At 36.9% G+C, this 21,989-nt stretch overlaps 1 protein-coding gene across 2 annotated transcripts in view; it reads left to right on the top strand.

The window, feature by feature from the left end:
- The window catches only part of vps13d (vacuolar protein sorting 13 homolog D), a 161,844-nt gene that overhangs the window by 73,318 nt on the left and 66,537 nt on the right, over positions 1 to 21,989 (top strand). The window contains exons 32-50 of one of the 2 annotated variants that reach the window (XM_012967175.2): positions 374 to 507; positions 1,000 to 1,155; positions 2,363 to 2,585; positions 5,610 to 5,684; positions 6,260 to 6,454; positions 7,987 to 8,076; positions 8,663 to 8,803; positions 8,967 to 9,089; positions 10,316 to 10,390; positions 11,389 to 11,494; positions 11,761 to 11,913; positions 13,217 to 13,352; positions 13,672 to 13,719; positions 16,638 to 16,788; positions 17,055 to 17,265; positions 18,241 to 18,488; positions 18,936 to 19,127; positions 19,881 to 20,007; positions 21,444 to 21,586. In XM_012967175.2, coding sequence (XP_012822629.1) covers positions 374 to 507; positions 1,000 to 1,155; positions 2,363 to 2,585; positions 5,610 to 5,684; positions 6,260 to 6,454; positions 7,987 to 8,076; positions 8,663 to 8,803; positions 8,967 to 9,089; positions 10,316 to 10,390; positions 11,389 to 11,494; positions 11,761 to 11,913; positions 13,217 to 13,352; positions 13,672 to 13,719; positions 16,638 to 16,788; positions 17,055 to 17,265; positions 18,241 to 18,488; positions 18,936 to 19,127; positions 19,881 to 20,007; positions 21,444 to 21,586 — 2,727 coding nt within the window. The remainder of the gene's footprint in view (positions 1 to 373; positions 508 to 999; positions 1,156 to 2,362; positions 2,586 to 5,609; positions 5,685 to 6,259; positions 6,455 to 7,986; positions 8,077 to 8,662; positions 8,804 to 8,966; positions 9,090 to 10,315; positions 10,391 to 11,388; positions 11,495 to 11,760; positions 11,914 to 13,216; positions 13,353 to 13,671; positions 13,720 to 16,637; positions 16,789 to 17,054; positions 17,266 to 18,240; positions 18,489 to 18,935; positions 19,128 to 19,880; positions 20,008 to 21,443; positions 21,587 to 21,989) is intronic. The other variant, XM_012967176.2, reaches the window with a different exon arrangement.

The raw sequence follows: 21,989 nt of genomic DNA, 5'->3' as shown, positions 1-21,989 counted from the left end.
GAAACGGCAGATAAGGAGGTAGAAACAATAGTATTTCTACCTCCTCCTGCCAATTTTGCGCTGAAGGCAGATTTTGGTCAGGCGCCTTCTATGGCGCCCGATCAAAATCTTTTAACTGGCCCGATCGGCGAGTCGACCGATATCAGCAGCCTCCTGCGATATTGGTTGACTCGCCGACTTGCCATACACGCACCGAATATCGTACGAAACGAGGTTTCGTACGATATTATCGGTGCGTGTATGGCCAGCTTAACACTCCTCTAGGACAGACAGTAAAACTGGGGGTGGCCTGCATATAATTTGTAGTAGTTATCTGTGAATTAAAATTGATTGCAGTGCTGATCATATGACCGACCATTGTTTCTTTATTTAGGGACTGAGTTTGTGGTTGTTGAAGATATGTCCAGCTGTGACACGAACGCTATTATTCTAAAAGGAACCACTGTTCTAACTTACAAGCCCAAGCTTGCTGATCGTCCTTTTTCTGGTAGTTTGTTTGGAATTGAGGTAAGCATATCAATAATTAATTTTCAGAACAAAAGGAATAATGAATAATTATTTGCTCCCATCCGCTTATTCTTAAAAGTAAACTAACAGGCACAATATCAGCCTGTCTACAAATACACATACAGGATTTTGGCATGAAGACACCAAAGAATGGATTTTCACACTATAACCTGATGCTGTAATTTTTTTGTACTTTCTTTTTTTTTTTTGTTGTGCCAAAGAGGCAAATAGGACTGCAATCGCCTTTTTTCCACCTGGATATTCAAAAAACTTTAGGTTTAAAGCATTTCAGATAATAGATCACATGACTTTACATTAAAAAATATGGATTTTTTTTTTTTAGCAAAATACATTTTTAAAACAAACCTCAAGCTTTGTTTATTTCTCCATGTATATTTCTTCTTTAAAATCTTAAAAACAATCAAAAATGTTTATTCTAAGTACTAGCAAACCTTGTATATGGTATTTATTGAATGTACTGTAACATCACAGGTATTTTCATGTCGAGTGGGTAATGAATTAGACACCGCTTTGTCCATCATCGATCCTGTTCATATTCAGATAGACCTGGTGGGAAATTCAGCATATCAGAATAGTTCTGGTCTCATGGATGCATTCAACACTGAAGATTTTCCACCAATACTTGAGGTAAACCTGTGTAAAATAAGGGTTATACTAGTGCATTATGTTTTTTAAATTGCTCTTAAAGATAACGTAACTTATGGGCACTTTTCTCTGTTATATGTATATATATATAGGCTATTGAAATGCTCTTTAAATCCACCTACGTTGATTAAGCTTTCTAATAACTAGTTTTTACTTGTATATTGTTGCCTTCTGCCTGTCGGTTCAGACACACTGCAGATTTTGGCACAAAAATGTGCAGTTTCACATGCCTCCTGTTATTAAGAACATGCTCTGCAAGATATAGAGCTGGGACAGACGATTACTTTTCCATTCAGTACTTTGTAGATGTTGCTGCCATTATCACTTTCCCCCTCTCACCTCACTGGAGTGTAGCCAGTGCATGAGCATGGGCATCGGGTCCCCCATTCTGGCACATACACAAGATTTTGGCATGATGCAAAGCTTTCCTTACTAACTAAATGGTGCCTGCCTGCTTGTTGTTATGGTGTAATTCCAAGACTAAGGGGAACAAGATTTAAATAATTTATATTTAGCGTAAATTAAGTTTATTATGCCTGGCTAACCTGTTAAAAAATAATGTGTAATTATTTCTTACAGTGACAGGTCCCCTATAACCACAATGTAATCACCAACACCCACCCCCCCCCCCCACCCCCAGATTCGTTCATCACTAATGTCTACCTATACAACCTCTCAGCATATATCAATAACTTAAGAATTTAATGAGTTCTGTTTTGGAAATAGCTGGAGGTCTCTAGGCTGAGCTTTCTTCTGTGCCATATGTTTGTGAATGTATTTACCGTATATACTCGAGTATAAGCCGATCCGAATATAAGCCGAGGTACCTAATTTTACCTAAGAAAACTGGAAAAACTTATTGACTCGAGTATAAGCCTAGGCATCCATTTCTTTTAACACACCTGCACACTAGCTTGTGTCCAAGTAGTAAGGGCAAAGTAGTAAGGGCAGCGCCGGATTACTTGTCCAACCATGTTATCATTTTAATTTGGGTGATTAGAAAGGAAAGGTTTGCATGTAGTACAGTGATATCCTGGCTCCTGCAATGTCATCCAGCTGTCTGTACCACAAGCACACCCTGATCAAAGGTACCTGTTGTGTTATCCCCCTTTATAAAATAATAAATAACTTCTCCTGTCTTTATGGAAAACAAAAACAGTGTTTGTTATTCTTTCTTTCTTAACTTTAGATCCAGCTACCTGCACTGGATATCAGACTCTCATACAACGATGTCCAATTGTTTTTGGCTATTGCAAAATCCATTCCTAAACAGGCCAGTGCCAGTGGAGCTGAATCTGCAGTGCAGGATGTGGAGCCTGTTCCTAGCAATTCACCTGGCTCAGTAAAAGAAAATGAAAACCCTGCACTGGGAAGTCGAGATACACAAAGACACTCAATGGATCCTCTTCTGAGTAAGAGGAGGTTTCTTGACATTCCTGTAACTGTATAAATATTATCTGAATAGGCTGGATAGTAGAATTGTCTTCATGTCACCACCAGTTATTTTAATGTAGCTCTCCTTTACATATTTTGGCTAACGGAACATATGGTGGTTATAATTGTAGCTCTGCATCTTCTACTGTGGTAATTGACAGTGTTGCATTTATTCCTCTTTCCATGCCATGCATACAGTGATTGCCATTAGCTGTAATGGATTTAGGACACTTTTTGCCATTTGCCACCATGTCTTTTTTTAAGTGCTGTGAGTAGCATAGACAGCTGAAATCATGACAGCACCGGCAATTTGCAACTGCCAGTCAGTCTCTACCCTGTTCATCTCTATGTACAGTCGTGGCCAAAAGTTTTGAGAATTACATAAATATTGGAAATTGGAAAAGTTGCTGCTCAAGTTTTTATAATAGCAATTTGCATATACTCCAGAATGTTATGAAGAGTGATCAGATGAATTGCATAGTCCTTCTTTGCCATGAAATTTAACTTAATCCCAAAAAAACTTTCCACTGCATTTCATTGCTGTCATTAAAGGACCTGCTGAGATCATTTCAGTAATCATCTTGTTAACTCAGGTGAGAATGTTGACGAGCACAAGGCTGGAGATCATTATGTCAGGCTGATTGAGTTAGAATGGCAGACTTGACATATTAAAAGGAGGGTGATGCTTGAAATCATTGTTCTTCCATTGTTAACCATGGTGACCTGCAAAGAAACGCGTGCAGCCATCATTGCGTTGCATAAAAATGGCTTGGATATTGTGGCTACTAATATTGCACCTAAATCAACAATTTATAGGATCATCAAGAACTTCAAGGAAAGAGGTTCAATTCTTGTTAAGAAGGCTTCAGGGCGTCCAAGAAAGTCCAGCAAGTGCCAGGATCGTCTCCTAAAGAGGATTCAGCTGCGGGATCGGAGTGCCACCAGTGCAGAGCTTGCTCAGGAATGGCAGCAGGCAGGTGTGAGCACATCTGCATGCACAGTGAGGCGAAGACTTTTGGAAGATGGCCTGGTGTCAAGAAGGGCAGCAAAGAAGCCACTTCTCTCCAAAAAAAACATCAGGGACAGATTGATCTTCTGCAGAAAGTATGGTGAATGGACTGCTGAGGACTGGGGCAAAGTCATATTCTCAGATTAAGCCGCTTTCTGATTGTTTGGGGCATCTGGAAAAAGGCTTGTCCGGAGAAGAAAAGGTGAGCGCTACCATCAGTCCTGTGTCATGCCAACAGTAAAGCATCCTGAGACCATTCATGTGTGGGGTTGCTTCTCATCCAAGGGAGTGGGCTCACTCACAATTTTGCCCAAAAACACAGCCATGAATAAAGAATGGTACCAAAACACCCTCCAACAGCAACTTCTTCCAACAATCCAACAACAGTTTGGTGAAGAACAATGCATTTTCCAGCATGATGGAGCACCGTGCCATAAGGCAAAAGTGATAACTAAGTGGCTCGGGGACCAAAACGTTGAAATTTTGGGTCCATGGCTTGGAAACTCCCCAGATCTTAATCCCATTGAGAACTTGTGGTCAATCCTCAAGAGGCGGGTGGACAAACAAAAACCCACTAATTCTGACAAATTCCAAGAAGTGATTATGAAAGAATGGGTTGCTATCAGTCAGGATTTGGCCCAGAAGTTGATTGAGAGCATGCCCAGTCGAATTGCAGAGGTCCTGAAAAAGAAGGGACAACACTGCAAATACTGACTCTTTGCATAAATGTCATGTAATTGTCGATAAAAGCCTTTGAAACGTATGAAGTGCTTGTAATTATATTTCAGTACATCACAGAAACAACTGAAACAAAGATCTAAAAGCAGTTTAGCAGCAAACTTTGTGAAAGCTAATACTTGTGTCATTCTCAAAAATTTTGCCCACGACTGTACTCATCAAGATGTGTGCTGCATATATCAGTGTCTCATATGTGCAACGGATGACTAGAAATGAGCCAAGACTATGCTAGTAGGAAGAGAGCAGCAGGGAGTAAGTTCAGGGTCTTGGGGAAACTACATTTTTACTAAAACCACCACCTAGGAGTGTTTTTTATTTACCAGGATTTTACCAGTGGTAAAAAGCAGGTGGTTAAACATATACCTTGCTTAGTAGCATAAAGTTGCCTCACAAAACCTTCCAACGGCCATCAGCCTTATAGAAGTAAATATGCAAATGATTTAAGAGTTGGACATTTCAATATAGGGAAATAAAAAAGAAAATAATTTTTCTGTCAAAGTTTTAGCATCTTTGAGACAAACTTTATATTGTTGCATTTGTTACAGAACATGTAATATTTTATGGATATAATTTGACTTGTACCTACAGTACTGTATTTATATACTATATTAACGACATAAAGTGCTATACACCTTAAACTGGTTATACAAATATATGTACAGGTATGGGATCCGTTATCCGGAAACCCATTATACAGAAAGCTCTGAATTATGGAAAGCCTGTCTCCCATAGACTCCATTTTAATAAAATAATTCAGATTTTTTTTAAATCGATTACCTTTTAATTACTCTTTTGTAATTACTCTTTAATAATAAAACAGTACCTTGTATTTGATCCCAACTAATATATAATTAATCCTTATTGGATGCAAAACAATCCTATTGGGATTATTAATGTTTTACTGATTTTTTAGTGGACATAAGGTATGGAGATCCAAAATACGGAAAGACCCCTTATCCGGAATACTCTTGGTCCCAAGCATTCTGGATAACGGGTCCTATACCTGTAGTAGGTTAATAATCCATAGCTATCATGTACAGTAATAATGCTACTGTCCCCCTTTGCTGTGTAAAATAGAGAACCCCAGGAAACCTTTAGTTTAATTTGCCTCCATCGGTGGCAGTGTACCTTTGTGCCCAGAAATAAGGTTATTTAACCGTTACATCTCTATTTGTCTATCTGCTCTTGGATATTTTTGTTTATATTAGTTTCAAAAATAATTTTTGTATAAACAGTATTTTTTTTTTTTTTTCAGAAATTCATCTAGAGAAGCTACAAGAACTAGGATTTTCTTTGGATGACTGTCGGAAAGCTCTCTTGGCTTCTCAAGGTAATTCAGAGACCTTAAAAAAAGTTACTACCAGATAATATTTTTACCAACATTAATCCATATCTGAAATACAAAATGGAAAAAAAAACAGCAGAAATGTTTAATACACATGGCAACTATTTGCATTGAGTGGCTTCCATAGCTACAGCGGTCTTGTGCTTTAGAGGGCCATACATGGACCAACATAGCACAGTATATAACCAAACATTATTCACACTCTTTCTTTCCAACAGCATGAATGGTCAGAACAGCTGTAAGAAAAAGAGGAGCTGTGGCTTTTGTGCCACTGCGTCATACATTGGCAGATATAGACCATTCACAGATAAGATTTTTACATGTCCAGTCAACAAAGCAACCAACATCCACAGTCCATGGATATCATTTGGGATCAACACGTATCAAAAATTGTAATTACTCAGATTTAGGCAGTTAAAAGAATGCTATAGAAGTCACTTAACAGTAATTGATCAAATAGGTTAACTCTTGCATTCAATAATAAACAAAACACAATCTGCTACTGCTCCTGTTCCTAGTAATGGCCTGACCCTAAATGTAAAGTTTGATTTTTTGTGTAGGTCAGCTTAACAAAGCTGCAACTTGGTTGTTTAAGAACGCTGAGCCCTTGAAGCCTTCTGTTAGTAACAGAAATAATGGAGCTGCATCACTTCAGTGGATCTCTGGAGTAGAACTCAAGGCAGAAAGTGTTTGTGTATGCTTTATTGATGACTGCATGGACTGCGATGTCCCATTAGCAGAGCTGACTTTTTCACGTGGGTATACTGGTCTTTTGATTACTGTTGACCTTAGAAAAAAGTAGAAACAAGAGAACAAGTACTGCACCACCTACATATGATCCATTAACAGCACCTTGATAAAAAACATATTTGTAATCAAGTTGTTATTGCCTTGGCTGCTGGTACATCTTGCTATGGTTATAGATCTGCACAACCAGTTACTACATTTTATAATCCTGCTGAATTAAATGTTATTCACAAGTTTATTGTTACTTATCAGTGAATAAGCTGTGACATGGACACCTGAACTATGAGAATTTCCAAATGAGAAGTGTCTTCTAGAATACAATTTCTGTCTTCTAAAGATCATTTCAAGTTAATTTACTTATTTGACATAGGGTGTGGCCAAACCAAGTGTATAAATATGTAAGAGACTTTTACCATCAATATATACTCAAAGTATATATGCTGCCGAGTAGTTAAAAGCAGGTAGCATTTAATGGTTGTTTGAAAACACACCTATGACATTGTATTAACAGTCTAACACCGCAGAAACCACAAAAAATATAAAATTCATATACATTGCAAATGTACCTAGAGGTCCACTCTGAATCAACCTACATTTACTTTATATTTACTTTAATTATATGGATCCTTTGTTGGTGCTGGCTTAGTAGGGGTACATTGTAAATCGGGTCTTGAAATAATGAACTTTATTTTTTTTACTTTTTTTATATTGTAATATACCTCAGCCTCTATGCTGACATTTTGGGTCTGGGATGTTGCAGAATGCAATCCATTTTCTTGTTGGCAAGGTCAAAAAGCCTGGGTGATACATGCTATAAGTAGGTGCTTTAATGTACAGTATTTTGTGGTTAGATGCTTTATGTTGGTCATTATAAAATGTAATAGGTTTATAAGCAGTAAATAACAGAATGAGACATTCTAAATATAATAATGAACAGAATATCTAAAAGAAAATGGATTATACCTTAATCACAGTACAACAGCATGGCCAGTAAATGCAGTATGGTTTGAAACTAATGTTGACTTGGTTACAAATGATTAGTGAATTATTTATAGCCAATAAAAAACTATTTTTATATGTAAGAATAATGTTAATTCCATAATGTGGAATATGCTGTTAGCACTATGGGGAGGGAGCTCTGCCGTTCTGTTGAATATTGTTGGATTCTACACTTGATGCACCAACCCAAAAAAACTTTAGTAATAATGTATTTTGGTATTTTGGTAGCACTTTTTGTGTTCCTTAAAACAGATTTAAAATAATGTTTATAAATATTTTTCAATATTATTGAATCTAAAAGTTTCATGTGTGTTTTATTTAATTTTTATCCCCATCAGCCATGACCATCACTTAATTGTTACATTAATATAAATTGCTCAGACTACCAGTTTCCACCACAAGAGGATTATACATGAGATTAATATTTTATATGTTAATATATTAATATTTTACATGTTTGGCCTAAAATTGGTTAAAACACAATGTAATTATAAACATGCAATTGCAAACATATTTCTGTTCTGTTATATTCTTCTTTAAGGTCTGAGCTATTTTCAGCATTTGGTATCTAATCCCAAGGGTTTTGCTGAATTTATACTATCTGGAGATTATTACAATCGAGAACTGTCAGGTAAGTGATTTATCAAATTTACAGTAAGCCTTTTTTTGCAATCCATGCTCAGGCCTTCCAAAGCTTATCCAGCCCATATCACTAAAAACCCAGTTTTTGTTCTTGGTTTTACCCGGATATTCTAATTATTGTTTTTAAACCAATTAAAGTCGACTGTTAGTCCCTGTTATCCCAACGTTTCCATGTTGCCCTACTCATTATCTTCAGAATTACAGAAACCCTATATATTTTCTTTTTACCAAATGAAAACACAATTTAAAATCTTTGATTTTCCAGGTCTTCCTAAACATTTCCTGTCTCGTGAAAACCCACATATTAATCTTAGTTTTTTTTGGCTTTCCTTGTTATTCTCTAACCTCCAAATGGCTGAAACTCCATTCTATTTTTTCTCCCATCCAAAATCACAAAATTCCACATTTTTTTTATTCTTGTGCCCAGGCCTTCCTTATTATTAAGTAACCTCAGAATGATGGAAAACTCATTTATTGATATCTGCTTTTGCCAGATTTTCTGCCAGACCCAGGTTATTAGATTTCATTATTTTTGTTACCATTTTTCATGATAAGGCTGTTGACTTTATACCTAGGTTGGGAGCCTTTTATTGAGCCATGGCCATGCTCATTATCCTGGCAACAGCAGGAAGCAAGTCGCCTTCACCCCTCTCGTCTGAAACTGGAAATGAAAGCCAAACAACTTCTGGACATTAATATAACCTCTGTTTTAATAGGTAAGAGAAAGCCTTTATAGTGTGTTAGCTGTGTAAAATATGAGAGTGGAAAACTCTTTAGATATTACATTTTAAATGTTATATGAGGCGGCTGTGCTAGAGCCAGATGCGTTAATCATTGTATTTTATATTATGTAAAGTTCCTTATTTGTTTTTCTTGTAGATCAGTATATAAGTACAAAAGAGGCTTGGTTGGCTGATTACTGTAAGCAAGAAAAGGAATGTGAAATTGACACTTCTGAGGAGTGGATGGGCTCTTCTGTCGATCCTCCTTGCCTTGGACCAAGTAAGTACAGTAATATTATTTTGATAAAGAATAACCTTTAGGGCAGTGACCGTTGCCGTGGGCGATTAATCTACCTGCAATGCCATCCCATCAGCTAGAATGTAAATGTGGCTACGATTTCTCAAAGTTGCCTTGAGAGGAAATTCTACATCTACACAATGTTCTGCAACAAAATTCTCAAAAGATCATGAAGTCATACTGACAGACAATGTGATTACCTTTCTTACAGTTGACATAATGGGACAGCATAATACTTTCAACCACACAAATGTAAATTGAAAGTTAACCAAATGTTAGTTTTGCTAAATAAATAGGATGTATTATGAGACTTAAGAGGAAACTTGCTGGGTTTCAAACTATGCTGTGCAGCAGTAATACTAAGAACAATGACACACATAGGGGCACATTTATCAAAGGAAGAATTTCGGACATTAAAAAGCCTGACACAAAAAATTTGTATTAAATCCAATATATGTCTGATGTGCGCTTAAAGTACGAAAATTTGGTATCTTGGTTCGTGCAAAAATATCGTGGTACAATCTGGAAGTTACAAAGTTTTCGTATCCGAACAATCGTAAAAGGCGCAAAAAACTTTCTGACTTTGAACCTTCTGTGCATGTTCTTGGAAGCCTCCCATAGGACTCAATGGCACTCTGTAGCTCCAACCTGGCCCAAGGAAACTCACAATACCGAAGCTTGAATGAATTCTGAAACTTTCGTACTTGTTGCGGCAAATACGATTTTGTCGCACAAATTGTCGCAAAGTACGAAAAAGTTGTGCAAATTAACGAAAAAATTGCAGAAAATACGCACAGTTCTAAAACTTAGAAAAAATAAGAATTTTTAGTATTCGGACTCTATCATACATTGATGAATGTGCCCCATAGTGATTGGTTGACTAGTTTCCTTTCACAGAAACCAGTTGGAATGGTCAACATGTTCCATTATCCTTAGTCAACTGTTTTTTTTTGGCTGAGTATAATGGTTATTCTTAGGTTCTGTAAAGCTATATGTCAGAAATGGGAAAATTAGTGGGCGAGACATTTGCATCAACAATATCTTCAGAAAATACACCGATTCATTGAACTGGGAATTTTCTTTATTTTTTTTCTGTCAAAACTTGCCATTGTATGGAATGGGTGAGTTTTTTCACATTTGCATGTTTCTGTTTCTGCTTCTTAGCTTCCTGTTTCTCACTTGTTAACATCGTCTTTCCTGTCTGCCAGGCCGCCCTTTAGCCTACCTTAGAACTAGGAGCACAGCCAGTCTGACTAACCTAGAACATCAGGTCTATGCTAGAGGTACAGTTTGGTTTTTATATGCAGCTAAACAAATAAATGTGAAAGGAAAGTATCAGTGAGAAATTTAGGGTTTTTTTTTTCCTTAAACCTGTGGAGTAGTGTGAAAAATATAGGAGAGATTCAGTAACACCCCAATATGCCCATGTGGGTAATGTGTACATACTTGTAGAGGTCTGTTCTTTCATTATAGAGAGTAGCTCTATTAAGGAAGAATAAGGATAAACATACTTATATGTTTATATATTGAGGTTAAGGTTAATGCCACACTAAAATCCCCTTAGATAGGCTAAGAAGATTGCACACATAGGGGCGCAGTCTTGGCCTGTGGCTATCTGCCCCTACACTTAAAAAAACTGAAAGTTGTCCCTGAATCGGAAGGCATTGCTTCAGCTGGGTGCAGGCACACACAGCATATTTCAGCCTAAAACTGAATACTACAGAGCACTTTCCGGGTGAAAATTGCTGTGTCTGCCTGCAGGCCGAAGCAATACTTCTGGGTGCAACTTTCAGCATTTTAAAGAATTGGTGATTCTCAGCCTGTGCTTATCTTCAGGCTAAGAATCTGCTCCGTGTGGCTTTAGGTTAAGGCCTCACAAAGTGGATTGTCAGCCTGCAAATCTTGTGCAGGCACACTCAGCTGATATCCACCAACAAACCCCAAGTCTTGCGTTGGAAAAGAATGAAAGTTCTAGATATTTTCTCTTAATATCTTCCTAGTTCTCTAAACGTGTTATCTATTTGTACCCTGTTGAATCTGAAGTCCTTTCATTAAGTTAAATGTCACTTTACCTTCCCTGTCTCCTTTGGGGTGTACTTGTCCCACAAAGCTGGCATTTGAAACGTATATCTGTAACTACAATTCAGTTTTCTCTTTGATGCTTTCCTTTCAAACTATAAAGCATGCAGTGTTTTTATAAACTTAATTCTAACATCAGAGCAATCATTAATTATATTCTCAGTAGTATATATTATAATATAGTTTTCTATTTTCATTGCAGCAGAGGTAAAGACTCCAAAACGCAGGCAACCCTTTGTACCATTTGCACTTCGGAATCACACAGGCTGCACCCTCTGGTTTGCTACTTTAACTACAACTCCTACCCGGTAAGAATACAATGCTGACATATTTCTGTTAATACATCTCATGTGAGTTAAGGAAAACATGGATATTAGATCGTGCTTAAACATGCTGTAAAAAGATTCTTCTTTATCTATCTAGAAGGGAGTTGCTATTTTTCAAGCATTGTTAGGTGCATTTGTGGGCTTTTTGCTCCCCCCCCCCCCACTTTCCTCTGCATCTTTTTTTCCTAAAACACTTCTATGTGAACTTAAGGTTTTAGCATGGTTTTCATATCTTGATATTTTTCCAGTGCGGCATTATCTCATAGTGGAAGTCCTGAAGTAGTTCCAGATGGAGACAAAAATTTGATTGATGATACACACAATGTGAGCCAATGGAGAGAAGTCCTTCCTGGACAAGAGATACCTTTTGAATTTGAAACCAGAGAAAAACTAAGGCACAGGTAATTGCAAATCATTTTATCAAAGGGAAAAGATTTACGTTTGGCAGATTTGTTTTTATAGAAATGGTTGTATTTTAATGGCTATGGCTTGCATAATAAACATTACTGAATTTCTATTGTTTTTATTCAGTGGTACTAACATACTGTTTAGCATTGAATATCCTTTCAGTGAGTATGCAGTAGATTTAAAGATGAATGAATGCAGTAGATTTAAAGGAGAACTAATGAATATGACTAGAAATGCCATATTTGATATACTAAATGTAATGCCCCAGCCGAAAGTTTTAGCATCTCAGTAGTGGAAATCATCGAGGTTTTTACAGTTTACAGTCTCAGTAGCTCCCCTTTTGATGCAAATTGCAATGGTTTCAGAGCTGCCATGTAATGAGAATGTGAATACATTACTAATCAGCTTTATATTGTGACAGTTATATTATATATGCTGAGTATTTTGAGTTAGTCCCTAATCTCAGGTAACTGACAGCAGAAAAGAAGATGGGGAGTTTCTGGGAGCATCTTCGGAGGCACAAATCTGTACGTCTAAAGGGCCTAGGTTGCTTTGGACTGGTATGGAAGCCAAAAATATAATGAACAACATTTCTAGCCTAAACTTTAGCCTAAACTTTAAACTTTAGTTCTTCTAAAGATGGTAGGTGCTGATAGTAAAGTAAATAAGATACGTCAAAGTAACAGGCCTTGGTACCAGGCCAGGTGTAATCATCAGAAGGGGAGTAAGAAGGCCAGCCACTTATGATACTAGGCACATAGCCCAGTTAGTACTTAACAATTGTGTATCATTGTGCTGTCATTGTCCTTTCATAGCTAGAATTTGAGATTTGTTGAAGATAGTAGTCTCTCTCTGTCTCCACTCAAAGACTTGAGTGGAGAGACAGAAAATTATGTCTGCAGAATTTAAAATCAGCTGAAGTGGGAAATAATGGTGGCTCTGTTTAGAGATGTTTAATTAAAGGCATGTTATTAGGAGGAGAGCTTGGTCTACAGGAGTGACAGGTATCAGAATGTACTGTACGAATTGACTAGAGATTTCTGAGAAGCTGAAAGAAAATGCAAGGAAGTAGATCAATAGATTGAACATTTACAGTAAAACATTATAGGGAATCTATTAGAGAGGAGAGCACAATAGAAAAAGGTAAGTAATCTAACAAACCTATCTGGCATGTATCTGTGCTACAGATACATTTTATATATGAATAGAAATAATCATATAAATGTGGGTTTTCTATTAATTTATTTTACTTTTATATTAAAGTGTGAATGTGTATTTTTATTCTTTAATTTTTAGGCATACTCATGATTTAAGGATACACCAGTTACAGGTTAGAGTTAGTGGCTGGGAACCAATTAGCCCTGTCTCTGTAGACAAAGTTGGAATATTTTTTCGCTATGCCGCTCCAGATAAGAACACCTCTTCATCATCTGTAAGTTCCTGTATTTCTTTATGGTCAAGGTTATACTTGCATGTGTTTGGCTGATTAGAAAAATATGTATAAAGACTTAGTATTGTACTAGACCTCAGCACTTTGGAATCCTATATTCCTAGAGCTTGTATTCAGGGGTCAGTACATCCAGAAATTAAAAATATTTTTTATATGAAAATTATGTACCATGAATAACATTTGACCTCTCTTGATCTCCAGTTACAAAAACCATTTTATTCTAATTTTTAAGCTTATAGCTACTGGCTTATTTTTTGCATTATCCTTTTTGAATTATTTTTTTCTCTTATTTTTTTAATAGGTTGGGAGTCCAATCAGTAAAACCAACATCATACATCCACAGGTCTATGTAAGTTTTATTCTGTTTTCCTGTAACCTGTCTGTTCTGTTTCAGATTTTTATTTGATTTAGTCTAATATTGTGTTAGGTAATTATGCATTTTCCTTGATCATATGCCAAATTCTTTTATTTAACTTTAAAAGGTTTAAAAGAATGTTGTTGGTTTTTTTTTGTAAAGCTGTTGATAATAAAACACAGGTTTGTGTCTACACAGTGGCAGTTTCCTACTTTCCTACTTACTAGTTTTCTATTAGGGCTCTTTTACACGGGGAGATTAGTCGCCCGCGGCAAAACTCCCTGCTCGCGGGCGACTAATCTCCCCGAGTTGCCTTCCCCCTGCCATCCCACCGGCGAACATGTAAGTCGCCGGCGGGATGGCAGACGCGGCGGCGCGATTTCGCGCAAATCGCCGAAAAAGACTCGCGAGGCTTTTTCTGCGATTTCCCGAAATCGCCCCGCCGCGTCTGCCATCCCGCCGGCGACTTACATGTTCGCCGGTGGGATGGCAGGGGGAAGGCAACTCGGGGAGATTAGTCGCCCGCAAGCAGGGAGTTTTGCCGCGGGCGACTAATCTCCCCGTGTACCAGAGCCCTTAAACAGTTATTTGAGGTACTTCTGGTTTTCTGATCCTTGCAGTGACTGTAAACTGCATTAGGTTTGGTTGGAAACATCATAGGGGGATCCTTATCAATTGATCTCAAAGGAAAGACAAAAAACTATTAAAGGAACAGTAACACCAAAAAATGAAAGTGTATAAAAGTAACTAAAATATAATGTGCTGCTTCCCTGCACTGATAAAAGTTGTGTGTTTACTTCAGAAAGACTACTATAATTTATATAAATAAGCTGCTGTGTAGCCATGGAGGCAGCCGTTCAAAGGAGAAAAGGCACAGGCACATAGCAGATAACAGATAAAACACCATTGTATTCTACAGAATTTATCTGTTATCTGCTATGTAACCTGTGCCTTTTCTCCTTTTTTCCAGCTTGAATGGCTGCCCCCGTGGCTACACAGCAGCTTATTATATGAATTATAGTAGTGTTACTGTAGCAAACACACCAGTTTTACCAGTGCAGGGCAACAGTGCATTTTATTTTTATTACTTTAAAGCTCTTTCATTTTTTGGTGTTACTGTTCCTTTAAGTACAGGGTTGCTTGTCCAGCCATCATATTCTTTTAACAAAAAGAACACCACCTTACTAAAATCCTAATAATAAAGCAAAACCCAACAAATTGAAAATCCAAAGTCTCACAAGCCAGACTTGGATTTCTTACTATTGGGAGCGGGTGATATCACTCCAACTTGCAGCTCAGCAGTAAAGTATGACTAAAGTTTATCAGAGCACAGGTCACATGGCTGTGGCACCCTGGGAAATAAAGAATATGTCTAGCCCCATGTGAAATTTTTTAAATTAATTCTAACAAATGTGTTTGTGTTTTTGAAAACCAATTTCAATGCAGGATTCTGCTGGAGAAGCTCTATTAACTGATTTGTTTTGAAAAAAAAACATGTTTTCCAATAGTAGTATTCCTGTAAGTTAAATATTTTTTGACACAACCTTATATCCACTAAAGATTATTGTTTTATCAAAGTCTACTTAAGTATTAAGATTAAATTGTTCATCATCCAACAGGCAAGTAGTAAGGTAGTTTTCTCATTTGATACAGGTACAGGTATAGGACCCATTATCCAGAATGCTCGGGACCAAGGGTATTCCGGATAAGGGGTCTTTCCGTAATTTGGATCTCCATACCTTAAGTCTGCTAAAAAAATCAATAAAACATTAATTAACCCCAATAGGATTGTTTTGCATCCAATAAGGATTATTTATATATTAGTTGGGATCAATTACAAGGTACTGTTTTATTACTACAGAGAAAAAGGAAATTAGTTTTAAAATTCTGAATTATGTGAATAAAATGGAGTCTATGGGAGACAGGCTTTCCGTAATTCGGAGCTTTCTGGATAACGGGTTTCCGGATAAGGGGTCCGATACCTGTATTTTACCTGGGGTTTTCCAAATACTAAAGGGCCCATTCATTAAAGTACGAATTTCGGATTGTTTCAAGTACGATTGAAAAAAAGTGTACAAACCATGATAATTTCTGATGTGCGTAAATTGCGTGAAAATTAGTTATGTGGTTGTACGAAAATATTGTGGATAAATTTTCATATCCGAACGACCGTAAATGCCGCAAAAACCTTTCCTCTTATAGGACTCAATGGCACTCTGCAGCACCAACCTTGCCAAAAGATAGTCACAATACCATAGCTTGAATGAATTCCGAAATTTTCATTGCCGTTGCGCAAAGTACAAAAAGTACGACTCTTTCATGGAATAACGAACGTATCACAAAAAAGTCGTACTTTTTTAACGATATTATCGTTAACAGTATGAAATGTTCGAAAATTAAGAAAAAATGAGATTTTTTTTGCAATCGTGGTCTGCATGCTTTGATTAATGTGCCCCTTAATGTTTTCCTTCGGTTTGGATGTATGCTAGCTTTGTTATCATGAAATATAAGGAACTTTCTAATTATTATGAAGAAAACACAAATATAAAGTATTTATATATATATATATATATATATATATATATATTGGTAGGACTGTATGGGAAATGGATATGCCATCATTTGGAAATATTTGAATAGTGGCTTTCTGGATAATAGATATCATCTATACCTGTAAAATTAAGTAAATATATAGCTGTTTGTGCAATAATGGATATCTTGGGATCTGGCTGTGAAGGGAGCAATTGAAGTAAATTCATATCTAGTCAGATGCAATTTGATAAATGTCTGTTCAGCTACAATATTTATGTGAATTAGGTATTTATTTTATTCATAAATATATGTACAATGCTAAAACCTACTTCAGTCTTTTGAGTATAACTTGAAATTTAACACCAAATGCATGTTTTTAGTTTTCAGCTTTGCCACCAGTGCGAGTGGTGTTTGCCGTCACCATGGAAGGCAGTGCTAGAAAAGTTGTAACTATTCGCTCATCACTGATGGTAAAAAATAAATTGGAAATCCCAATGGAACTCAGGCTTGACAGTCCCTCAGCACCAGACAGTATGTTTTCTCATCTATCTGTCCTACCTGCTGTCAATTTTGTATTGTAGCAGTCTTGTCTGTAAAGTCGTATTAAATAAATCTGATTTTACCTAGTTTTACTAAAGAAACTATATCTCTAATGATAACAATTATGTAGTCATTCTGTTTCCAAAAAGCCATTTAAGCTTGCTTTGCCCTTTGTTGAGTCATATGTCATAATTTGATCCTGTGTATTGTGAAACAGAACCCATTACCAAATCATAACATGCTTTTATTGGTTGCAGAACCTGTGATACTCCCTGCAGTAATGCCTGGAGAGTCCTTTGCTATTCCTTTACACCTTACATCTTGGAGATTACAAGCTCGACCAAGAGGAATGGGGGTGTTTTTTTGTAAAGCACCAATTCATTGGACTAATGTTAACAAGGCAGGAGAGGTTTCCAGTAGTAAACGGGAGTGCCATTCCATGGATGCAGAAATCAGCAGATATTTCAGGTAACTGCTTTCAGTGACATGGTTATACTCATTGCAAAGCTACCTTGTATTTCCAAATAAAATTGTTTCATGGACATTGAAATGGAAATAAAGTAAATAGAATCTCAACTTTAAAGCAGGACATATTGTTAATTTTTACAGTGTTATGCAAACCCTATTGTCTGTGTGGTTAAAGGCGTTGTTCACCTTTGAGTTAACTTTTAGTATAATGTAGCGAGTACTATTCCCATTTTTCCCACTATTCTCACTATTCCCAATTTGCAATTGGTCTTAATTTTTTTTATTATTTTCAGTTTTTTTAATTATTTCAATAATTGTTCAGCAACTCTCCAGCTATCTGGTTGTTAGTGTCCAAATTACCTTAGGAACCAGGGAGTGGCTTGAATGAGAGACTGATGAATATGAATAGGAGAGGGACTGAATAGGGAAAAAAAAAGTTATAAAAAGTAACAATAAAACTGTAGCCTCACAGAGCAATAGTTTTTGGCTGCCGGGGTCAGTGACCCCCATTTGAAAGCTACAAAGAGTTTGACAAAGAAGGCAAATCATTCAAAAACTATAAGAAATACATATGAAGAACATTTGAAAAGTTGTTTAGAATTGCTAAGTATATAAGTAAAATTAAAGGAGAACCACCCATTTAATTTTAATAAATATGGGAAACCAGATACATTATTTGTTAGCTTTTGTATTTAAGGTTAGCCCTGCGTACATCGGTATCCCTTGGGCAGTGGTGTTTAGGTATCCTAACTAAACTTCTCTTGTATTCTTCTCAACCTTACAGTACCTTGTTCAAAGGACAGGGGAATATTTTCTTTATATTACATATAGAAAGGAGCACAATTTAGTCTAGTAGCACACATATCTTAATAATAATCTGTAAATGACTGGCTACTATTAGAGATTCCCATTAAAACTGGCATATTTATATATGTATATATGTATAATACTTAATGTATATTTGGTTTCTTTTAGGTTTTGTGTGGCAATAAAGAAAGACAATTATCCAGATTACGTACCATCAAACATTTTTTCAGACAGCGCAAAGCAAATATATAGGCAGCCAGGGCATACTATTTTTCTTCTGCCAACTGTAGTGATCTGTAACCTACTGCCTTGTGAGCTGAACTTCTATGTCAAAGGATTACCTATAAAAGGTACCTTAAAGCCAGGCAGAGAGATGGCTTTGCACACAGCGGATACATCTCAAAACTTTGAACTTGGTGAGTTTTATATTATTTGGTGAGTTTCTTTAATTCTGTGAACATTTTCTGTGATCATGTGTGGCATTAGGAAAATTTGACCTTGTCATTCTGAAATGCTGATCCCTGCACTTTTGAGCATCAGTCACCTGACCTGCAAGTGCACCCATAGATCCAAACAATTGCTGTTGAAATCAATAGAGAGCAGTTTTGTCACCCGAGGAGCAACTAGACACTCGGGCACCAAAATGCCTGGAATCCTTTTATATGCCATTGTGCTAACTGTAGTTTTACATACATTTTTGCAGTTAACATAATTTTATTACTGCAAAAAAAAAATTATTTAAAATGTTTAGTGCATTTCTTTTAACTTCTTATAATTTTGTAATGAAAAAGGGCTATTGTTTAATTATTACTGTTACTTTATTGACAAGATTCCAACGTGTCTCTCCCTATTCCGATTAACAGGAGTTTGTCTGGAAAACTTTCAGCATTGCAAAGAGCTGCTAATCCCACCAGGAACCCAGAACTACATGGTGAGAATGCGACTGTACGACGGGCACAAGAGACTGCTTAACCTAACAATACGCATTGCGTGCCGTGCAGAAGGTTCCCTAAAGATATTTGTTTCTGCTCCATATTGGCTCATTAATAAAACAGGTTAGAAACAAGTGTCTGAGGCTTATGTTTATAATACATTGTGCGATCTGGGGAAATATGACACTAGCTTGGTACAAAAATAATAACAGAACAGCATGTATACGTGCTCACAATACAAACATAATAAGTACAGTAATCTAGGGATCGGTGTACCTATGTTTCCCTCCAGTAGAGGATAAATGAATGTAGCTCATTGTGGGTCCTTTTCCTCCTTATTTGTTTTAATTATTTGGATGAAAGTTATTGTGAGCTTCTATATTACTTGCTTGAAGAGGTTGCAAAAACAATCCCATCTGTCTTTGGCCTCTTGGACTGTTGCTTATCGCAAGTCAATCAGTAATTCAGCTTAGACTAGTGACTGTGAATTCCTACACTTAATATATAGAAATATATAAAAAGGTGTTTAAAATACAAGCATAATTTAAAGATTGCAAAGTGAGAGGGTCACCTTCATTTTGTGCTTCACTCCCATTGCATAAGATGCGCCATACTTCATAGGACCGAGGTATGTGAGCACTGAGGTTTGTTCATATCACAAATGCTGTCCAATAAGCTCAAAGCTGGGTGTATCTGCATTGAGACTCATGTATTTACATTTGACTGGTTATCTGCTTATAGCAGAAATCTAAAAATGTTGACTTTTCAGAAACTACAGGGGGAAAAGGTGCTAATTGGCAGTGTAACCATTGCTCACTTTATTTAGTAAGCACTACATAAGTTAAGAATTTCTAATTTCTTCCTATTTCTGTATAGGCTTGCCACTGATATTCAGACAGGACAACTCAAAAACAGATGCTGCTGGGCAGTTTGAAGAACATGAGCTTGCAAGGAGCCTGAGTCCACTTTTGTTTTGTTATGCTGATAAAGAGCTTCCAAACCTGTAAGGAGTTTAACAAACTATGCAATTTAGAAACTGCGGGGATGCTATTTGGATTTCTGTGCTGATTTTAAAGGAAAAGTAACACTAAAATTTTTTAAGTGAAAAAGCTATTCTACCCTTCACCAATAACTGTCCTATCCTGCAAACCCCTTAGTATTTTGAATGCTTTAAAAGAAAATACCTGTTAAAACTTGGCTTCCTGTTAATTGAACTAAGGCGGTACGGCGAAGGAAAGAGCAGCAATCACTATGCGACGATCGATTGAACGAGTCTAGCCTTCCTTCTGTATAGGAAGGAGTTAGGCTAGACTCGATTAATCGATCGTCGCATAGTTGATGCCTGCTCCTTCCTTCGCGATATCTCCGTAGTTCAATTGAAAGGAAGCCAAGTTTTAACAGGTATTTTCTTTTAAAGCATTCAAAATACTAAGGGGTTTGCAGGATAGGGCAGTTATTGGTGCAGGGTAGAATAGCTTTTTCACTTAAAAAGTTTTAGTGTTACTTTTCCTTTAATGTATACATTAAATGGGTGGCTCATTTTTCAGTTAACTTTTAGTATGTCATTCCAACTTTCAAATGGGGGTCACTAACCCCAGCAGCCGAACAACTATTGCCCTGTGAGGCTACAATTTTATTATTATTGTTCCTTTTTATTACTTTTCTTTCTATTTAGGTCCTCTGCTATAAATATATCTTATATGTATATATATATTTATTTATTTATATATATATGTGTGTGTCTCTCTGGTCATTAAACAAAAAGTCAAATAATATAAAAAGCCACAAATAATTAAATAAAAGATCAATTGCAGATTGTTTCAGAATGTTTCATATCTTACTAAAAGTTAACTCAAAGGTAAACAACACTTTTAAGGGCTCTGGCACACGGGGGAGATTAGTCGCCCGCGATTAACTCCCTGTTCGCGGGCGACTAATCTCCCCGAGTTGCCTACCTCTGCCATCCCACCGGCGAACATGTTCGCCGGCGGGGTGGCAGTCGCGGCGGCGCGATTTCGCGCAAATCGCCCCGCCGCGTCTGCCATCCCGCCGGCGACTTACAACAGACTAGGGGGTCATTGTCTAAACCAGAGCTATAGGGACCTTCACTTCCATGTAGAAATGTATCCAGTGGCCTGATGCAGTGCAATCAGATCACTGTTATTTGCCCATCTCCCTGTATATCCAAAATTACTTTTTATCTGACTCATCATCTTGTGGCTTCATTGGTTGGTATTCTTAAATTGGGTCATTGTGCAGCATTCACTGCATTCTTTCTTAGCTGTTCATTACTGTATATTCAGCTATAGCAAATAGCAAAACCCATGCTATATGGAGCAGTCTGAGCTTGTGATGTCAGCTGCATTTTGTTAAATGACAGCTAACCGTTTTCCACTGCTTGTCTACCTGTTTGTGAGGTTTTTTTTTCTTACATTGTAGATGTACAATGCGAATTGGAAGAGGAATTCATCCAGAGGGTATTCCAGGATGGTGTCAGGGATTTTCCCTAGATGGAGGCAGTGGAGTTCGAGCCTTGAAAGTAATACAACAAGGAAATCGCCCTGGGCTGATTTACAACATAGGTATAGTATATTTTGCATGCAAAGACAATATCCTGCCATCCATAAAATTTAGTGTTATTTAAATTTACTGAAATATAGTAGATCCCAGTTGGTCTGGTAGTAAGCAAAAAGTTAAAGGAAAACCTGATAGAATTCTTGTATTTGTGTGGCTTAACAGGCGTTGGATATTAAAGGAATACTAAAGACCCAAATCAGATTTGGCTTGATTTGACATACCTCTATCATTTCCCCAAACTTAATATGTTCATTCATTTTATTTTTTCTCCAGTCTTATGTTACATAACAGAAACTGAATCCTGCACTGAAATCCATTTTTCAAAAAAGTAAACAGCTTTTTTTATATTTAGTTTTGAGACTTTTTACATTGAGCTAGACATAACCCTAGGTTCCTAGGTGCTCTCAG

Source organism: Xenopus tropicalis, chromosome 7 (genome assembly GCF_000004195.4).
Source record: "Xenopus tropicalis strain Nigerian chromosome 7, UCB_Xtro_10.0, whole genome shotgun sequence".
In the NCBI taxonomy this organism is placed as follows: domain Eukaryota; kingdom Metazoa; phylum Chordata; class Amphibia; order Anura; family Pipidae; genus Xenopus; species Xenopus tropicalis.
Note: the sequence above shows the minus strand (reverse complement) of the source record. Positions and strands in the feature narration are given on the sequence as shown.